Source organism: Castanea sativa, chromosome 8, assembly GCF_040712315.1.
Source record: "Castanea sativa cultivar Marrone di Chiusa Pesio chromosome 8, ASM4071231v1".
NCBI lineage: Eukaryota > Viridiplantae > Streptophyta > Magnoliopsida > Fagales > Fagaceae > Castanea > Castanea sativa.
In genome coordinates, this window is record NC_134020.1 from 34,669,518 (window position 1) to 34,677,177 (window position 7,660).

General features: G+C 35.7%; 1 protein-coding gene across 1 annotated transcript; it reads right to left on the reverse strand.

Annotated features, from left to right (window-relative positions):
• Window positions 1-1,771: 1,771 nt before the first annotated feature.
• On the reverse strand, window positions 1,772-3,907 carry LOC142606240 (uncharacterized). The gene is made up of 6 exons (XM_075777623.1): window positions 3,713-3,907; window positions 3,429-3,626; window positions 3,119-3,292; window positions 2,879-3,013; window positions 2,286-2,482; window positions 1,772-2,126 (listed from the first exon to the last, which is right to left on the reverse strand). Exons 1-6 carry the CDS (start codon window positions 3,905-3,907, stop codon window positions 1,772-1,774), a joined length of 1,254 nt encoding a protein of 417 aa, XP_075633738.1.
• Between the last annotated feature and the right edge of the window lie 3,753 nt (window positions 3,908-7,660).

Below are 7,660 nucleotides of genomic sequence, written 5' to 3' on the forward strand. Positions count from 1 at the left end.
TTCTAACACTTCCCCTCAAGATGAACCATAGATGTTAATCAAGTTCATCTTGGAAAGAAAGTGAAAGAATTATTTTTGCCCAAAAGCTTTGGTGAAGAAATCTGCAATTTGATGCCTTATAGGAACATGAAATGTTTTAATAACTCCATCTTCAATCTTTTCCTAAAATGGCAGTCAATTTTAATATGTTTTGTTCTCTCATGGTAAACAGGATTTGCAGCAATGTAGAGAGCTGCCTTGCTATCACAGTAAAGGAAAGCAGGCTGCATATGGTTTAAACCAAAGGTTTTGAGCAAAGCAATAAGCCAAAGTACCTCACTAGTTATTGTTGCCATAGATCTATACTCTGATTCAACAAAAGATCTTGACACTACCTGTTGTTTCTTACTCTTCCAAGAAATCAGTGAATCAACCAAAAACACACAAAGCCCTGTGATTGATCTTCCAGTATAAGGGTAGGCTGCCTAGTCAGCATCACAATAAGATTTCAATTGCAACTCTGAGCTTGCAGAATGAAACAAGCCTTGTCCTGGTGTCTTCTTCAAGTATTTGAGGATCCTATAAGTAGCTTGAAAATGAGGCACTTTAGGTGAATTCATGAACTGGCTTAATTTGTGGACTGCATAACAAATGTCAAGCCTTGATAATGTCAAATAAAGAAGTCTCCCTATTAAGCTTCTATACAATGAAGGATCTGAGACAACATCACCAACAATACTACTGAATTTAGCAGATTGTTCCATGGGAATGCTTGTTGGCTTACAAGCTAACATGCCAGCGTCAAACAGGAGCTCAAGAGTGTATTTTCTCTGAAATAATGAAATTCCACTTGAAGTTCTTGCTACCTTAAGACCTAGGAAATACTTTAAAGTTCCTAAATCTTTGAGCTTAAATTTGCTGTCTAGAAACTATTTAAACACATTCACAACATCCACATCATTACTTGCAATGAGTATGTCATCAACATAAACAAGAATGATGATAATAGAACCTCCCTTAACTCTGGTGAAGATAGAGTAGCCTAACTTGGATTAAATAAACCCTTGATCCACAATTGTAGAGGACAACTTTGCAAACCATTGTCTACTGGCCTGCTTAAGCCTATAAGAGACTTGGTAAGTCTACAAACCTCCCCCTTGCTGCCAAATCTAGGTGGAGGAAGTATATAAACCTCTTTATGTAAGTCTCCATGTAAGAAAGCATTGTTGACATCTAACTGAGTTAGATGACAACCATGAATAGCAACAAGTGCCAAAAGAGTCCTAACAGTGACAAACTCCACCACAAGAGAGAAAGTCTCATAAAAATCTATACCCTCAGTTTGAGTAAAACCTTTAGCCATCAAATTGCCCTTGTACCTCTCAATAGAACCATCAGCCTTTAACTTGATTTTATAAACCCATTTACACCCTATAGGTACCTTACTAGAAGGAAGCTTGCACATAACCCAAGTGTTGTTAGCTTGAAGAGCATCAATTTCAGCTTTCATGGCATCAAGCCATTTAGGATCATTCAAAGCTTGAGCATAAGAATCAGGTTCCTTAGCAATGGTTAAGGCAAGGGAAAAAGATTTATGAGAAGAAGAGAGTTTGGCATATGAAAGGGTTGAAGCAAGAGGGTAAAGAATACCTGTATCATTAGAAGCAGTGGAATCATCTGCTTGAGGAAGTGAAACTGAGACGGACACATGTGCAGAAGCCAAGTTGCAATGATAGTCTTGAAGATAACTAGGTGGTTTCCTAACTCTAGAAGACTGCATAATAGGTGGAGACTAAGGAATATCACAAGGTGCATTGTCAAAATCAAGGTGGACAAGGTTAGGAAACTCATCAGGAGGAGCAACTAAATCTGTGGATAATGAAGGAGTCAATTCTGCAATAGGAAAAGAAGGACCAAAATCTGGTATGGTAGGTTGAGAAGGAAACATAGAAGGTGAAGAAGGAATAGAAAAAGACTCAGAATGGGAAATCCAATGTTTGAAAGGAAAGATAGATTCTTTAAAAATAACATGTCTAGAGACAAAACTAGTTTTAGTAGCCAAATCATAAACCTTATAGCCCTTAGTACCAAAAGGATAACTATGGAACAAACAAGGCTTAGCCTTGGCATCAAACTTGGTCTTATCTCTAGAAAGGTGGAAGCAAAGCATAAGCAAACAAAAGTCCTTAAATGACCATTAGAAGGTGAATGTCCTAACAACTTCTTAAGAAGTGACATTGTGCAAAATTGGACTAGGGATCCTATTAATGAAATAAGTGGCTGTGAGAACACAATCACCCCAGAACCTTAAAGGCAAATTTGCTTGAAATCTCAATGCCCTAGCTACAGTAAGAAGATGTTGGTGTTTTCTTTCAACAACTGAATTTTGCTGAGGTGTTTCCACATAAGAAAGCTGGTGCATAATCCCTTTGGAATCATAAAAGGAATTCAAAGCAAATTCTGGACCATTATCTGATCTAATGATCTTATTAGGAAGCTTAAACTGAGTAAGTATGAGATTATAAAATGATTGAAGCAAAACAGAAGCTTCTGATTTATGCTTCATTAGAAAAACCCAGGTGCACCTATTATAGTCATCCACTAAGGTGAGAAAATACTTAGATCCATTTAGAGATGGTGTGGAAAATGGACCCCAGATATCAACTTGTATTAAATCAAAACATGAAGATCAATGAGAAACAGATGTAGGAAAAGATAATCTATTTTGCTTAGCTAGAGGACAGATGGAACAATCAAAAGTTTTATTATTGCAAGAAATGATATCTGGTACAATAGATTGTAACAAATCTAGTCTTTGGGTAGAGGGATGTCCTAACCTACAGTGCGGTAGACTAGTTTTATCAATAGCATTCATATTACAAGAATTGAGAGCTATTACATGTGAAAAAGCAGAAGAAAACTTGGAAAGAGCATTAGAAACACATGTTGGTAATCTATCTAGCAAGTTGCTTTGCAATGTGTATAATCCTCCTTGTTTTCTACCCAACCCAATCATATTCCAGAGCTGTAAGTCCTGAATGAAACAGTATTGTGAAAAGAAAATACAACAACAAGAAGGATGTTGGGTCAGTTTACTGATAGAAATCAGATTAAAAGAGAAAGTAGGAATGCAAAGCACATTTTCAAGAGTTAAAGTAGGTGATAGTTGCATGATTCCAATGTGAGTGACTTTAGCTATATCTCCATTAGGGAGTCTAACAGAAATTTGCACTATGGAAGTGATTGAGGTGAAAAATGTTAAAGAATGGACCATATGATCAATGGCTCCACTGTCAAGGATCCAATCAGTGGACTAAATATGAGAAGTGTTGACAATAGAAGAGAAAACTGAATATTCAAGAGAGGGAAAATACCATAAACCTGATAGATTATGTCCTTGAAGATCAACTGAAGGCTAAGTGATGATATTTGCAACCTGATGCAACTACCTCTGATGGTGCTTGAGTACCAAAATGGCATTGGGAGTTCAGCAAACCAAGTAATTGTTGATATTTTGACCTAGTGAGGTTGACACCTTCATTAGAATTATCCTCAATAACAACAACATTGTTGGCCAATGGTGTTGGAGCAGCAGCAACTTGATCTTTATTAGTCTTAAACTTATAGCCAGGAGGGTATCCATGCAACTTATAGCATTTATCAACCACATAACCCATGACACCATAGTGAGTGCATTGAGGCCTTCAGGTTTTGGACTTAGAAAATTCTTAACATTCTTGGCTGCTAATGCTGCTACTAAAGTAGCTACTCTGTCAAGCTGCATCTTCTTGGCAGCACCTACCTTTATCTGCTTCTCATCTTGAAGTATAAGAGAGAACAATTTGCTCAATGGAGGAATAGGATCCATAAGAAAAATTTGTCCTCGAGCTGTTGCATAAGTATCATTCAACCCCATCAAGAATGACATGGTACAATCCTTTACTTGATGACCATAGGTAGAAATTCTATAGTTGACAAATTCGCCCCAAAGTCCCTTGAATTTAATGTAGTAAGCTTTGATGGTCAAATTTTCTCGTGTCAAAGAACTCACCTCCTTTCTTAATTCGAAAATTCTAGGAGCATTACCCTGTGAATACCTACACTACAAGTCAACCCAAACTTCCCTTTCTGTCTTGAAGTACACCACACTGGGTTGCAAGTCCTTAGAAATGGAATTGAACAACGAGGCCAAAACATTACTATTACACTTGCACCAACCTGCATAGTAAGGGTGATTCATAGACTGTGGCTTTCGTATGGAACCAGCAATGAAGCCTAACTTGGTTTTGGCATCTAAAGAAATAAGAACTACTCTACTCCATGTGTTATAATTCTCCTTATTCAGATGTGAACCACAAGGGACATACTAGGATTATCACTACTAGACAAAAAATAGGGACTAGATAGATTTTCCCATGGTTGAACAACTGGTATAGAGGGACTAGATGCACTATCAGTCATTGTTAATCCAATGAAGATCAAGATTCACAATTCAAAAATCAACTGAATATCAAGACAAGAATTGATTTTGTACAAATCAACACTATTGTATACAAAAATCAACTCAGAATTTACGAGCAACCAAACACTAAGATCAATACAAAACCTTGATGATTGAAGAAGTAGAACCATTGAATTCACAATCCAGAAATTGAAAACCCTAAATCAAGAATCTCAATTTGCTATTGTGAATGAAAGAATCAAGATTTCAATCGTGCTCAAAGAAAATCAAGATTTTGAAAGAAAGAAACTGGTGCAGAAATCAAAAGAAACACATAAAGAGATATTTCTACTTGATTTGAAGAAAGCACCAAAGAAAAACAAGAAATCAAACTAAGAAACTTTAGAGATTACTAGATTGAAGACTCTCCAAATTAGTTTAGCTATAACACCATGTTGAAATCTCATACAAGCTTAAGGTTTTACAATGGCGGATTGACAATCACACATGGAGAGAGAGAGAGAGAGAGAGAGAGAGAGAGAGAGAGAGAGAGAGAGAGAGAGAGAGAGAGAGAGAGAGAGAGAGAGAGAGAGAGAGAGGGTATGAGAGAATGATTGAGAAAATGTATGTGTATATGATAAATATCTGCCACTATTCTTTATATAATGAGAACAGAGGAGCAGGAAAATCATAACAGAATAACAAACTATCCAACCAATCTAAGCATGACAAGTGGCAAAGCTGTACAACTAACAATTAACTACTCTATTAAGTTGACTGTACAAATGACATGGCATTCTGTACATTATTATAATATCTACTACTAAACTGTAGGCAGCTTAAGCAGAAATAAGACTTGAACTGCTTCATCAATCTGCTTTAGCTTCTAATAGGGAGAGAGAAAACAAGAAAGAATACCGAAATTCTTTTGCAAAGTTCTACTAGGTAATTTCCAAATTCAATTTTTTTTTTTGGGAAACAAACAGAGAGAGAGACTTTATTCCAAGGGTAAAAACATTTGGATATCTTTTATTAAGGGTTCTGTTAGAATTCCGTTGAAGAATGTAAAAATTTAGAGGCAAAAATTACGCAGGATTTTAGTGTTGTAGTTTATTTCAAGGGTTTTAATGACCATTGTAACAAGATTAGTCATATTTTAATTAGCGTGCTAGTTTTTAGCGTTTATTTCAACTATTTTCATTGAACCCTTGGAAAAAGTGGGTTGAAACAAGTCATGTTTTTTGTAGTGTTCATTTGTTTGATTATAATTGAATCTTGTTGTGTAGGCATTGAGGGGCTAATTAAATTTCAAACAAGTTGTGTTCCATAAGTAAGGTGACTCTGTCTTCATGGCTCTTCCTTAATTTTGGTTTTGTATAACTTATATTCTTATTGTTCATATTTGATATATATTATATGTTCTTAGCGATATGTTTTGTTTTTTTTTTTTTAATTTTGTTTTGTTGTATCTCATCATGTTTCGATTGGAGAGTTGAATGATTTGATATATTGATGAACATGTTTTGATGTTGTTCTTGTTTGTTGTTAGATCCAATGCATATTTAGGAATAGATTTTATTTTGTTCATCTTTGATATCTTTGTTGTTAGTTTAGGTTGTTTAGTTTTATATTAGAAGCATGTTAGGTTGATTTGATTGTTGTTTTGTTGCTTGCATTAAAACTGTGTTTCTAAGCATGTATGCGTGTGCATACTTATGTATGCATACGCATACTCGTGCCTAGAAATGCAAATTTAGGGTTCTTTCAATTTTGATTGTTTTGCTTAGTTTTAATCCTCTGTTTAAGTCTAGTTGAGTCTAGTTTTCACTTGTTTAGGTCTAGGGTTAGTAGAATAACATATTTCACATGCTTGGATTGATAGATTGATAATTAGGATTTATATTTTAAATAAATCACATGAACATGCATATGAACTTGAATATGCATTGATGCATAGGTGTTGTGGTGCTTTGAGGTAAGTGAGGTAAGTCATGCATAGTTACATGAACATGCATTTGATTGGGATGGCATGATATGGTTTATGAACATGATGAATATGCTTGGTTAATACCATGATGCTATGCTTGGATGTTTGGGATATGCTTGATGTTTATGCCCTGTTGATGCTACTGTATTGTGATATGCTTGTTGCCAAGGATGAGATGAGATAGGTGTATACTTGGGCTGTGATATGCCATGATAGATGAGTAATTAGGTTTCGGGATGATTGATGTCATGTTGATTGTTAGATGCATGTTAGCATGTGTGTGAGTGTAGATGCAATGTTGAATGTGCCCTTTAATAAGATTAAGAGATAAGACACAATGAGAGGAAGCCAACCCTAAGATTGAGCGGTTTTAGGTGCCTAACACCTTCCCAAGACCATACCTTTACTCCAAACTCATATATCTGGTAGTAAGATCAGTAGTCCTCCCTCGAGAGGATGTTATATAAATGGTTCCTAGACCATTCCAAAAACTAGGTGGCAACTCCCTGTTGTGTCCACAACTCCACATTGCAGTTTTTCTTGCCCTTTCTTGGGGTTTCTCACATACTCTTTTATTATTCATGGAAGAAATATATTGTTTTTAAGCATTGACAAATGGTATTTCAAATGTACTAGTGTTATGGTTTAGAGATGCACATTTTGCAGCTTCTAAAATCTAACTTTTACCTACACCTACCATCATGGGCAAGTGTGATTTCTCCCCTTCAACAACCTTACAATTTTCATTTTCTTTGTATAAGGAGGAAGTGGAAGCTTCTTAGTCCAAGACTGCTTAATAAAAACTACAAGTTTGACATTCTTGATATATGTATCAATACATGTTTGATAGATCCAAAATCTCAAAACATATCACGTAACCTGATAGATCGAGAATCGTACTGATAGAATTTAGATCCTACTCAATTAGTCATCTAAGCTTCTAGGATTTCATGCCTCTAAAGCCAAGCTATTAAAGAAAACCTAGGTAACGTAAAAAAAAGTAATTTTCTTTAGAGTTGTGGGTTGTACACCTAAGGTGAATGTTAACTGAATTCTCTCAAAGTATCAATTGGTGATTCAAAATTGATGACTCAAGCTTCCAATTATTCTTTGAAGTTGTTGCCATTGTTAGGGTGAAAAATTTTTCCCTTCGAAAAATGTGTTGTAATTGGGTGGGGGCCAAATTGAAATTTGAATATGGCCTTGAAGTACGGCCCAAAGGCTATTGGTGAAACATTTGAGAGATTCCCTTT

Bases quoted from the DNA above. Each gene is read 5' to 3' on its own strand.
- LOC142606240 (XM_075777623.1), bottom strand. From the start codon at position 3,907: ATGTCATTCTTGATGGGGTTGAATGATACTTATGCAACAGCTCGAGGA. The intron at 3,014-3,118 runs GTGCTTTGCATT...TGTTTCATTCAG, and splicing joins CTACTTTAACTCTTGAAAAT to GACTTACAGCTCTGGAATAT. The intron at 2,483-2,878 runs GTAATAGCTCTC...ATACTTACTCAG, and splicing joins TTTCTTCTGCTTTTTCACAT to TTTAAGCTTCCTAATAAGAT.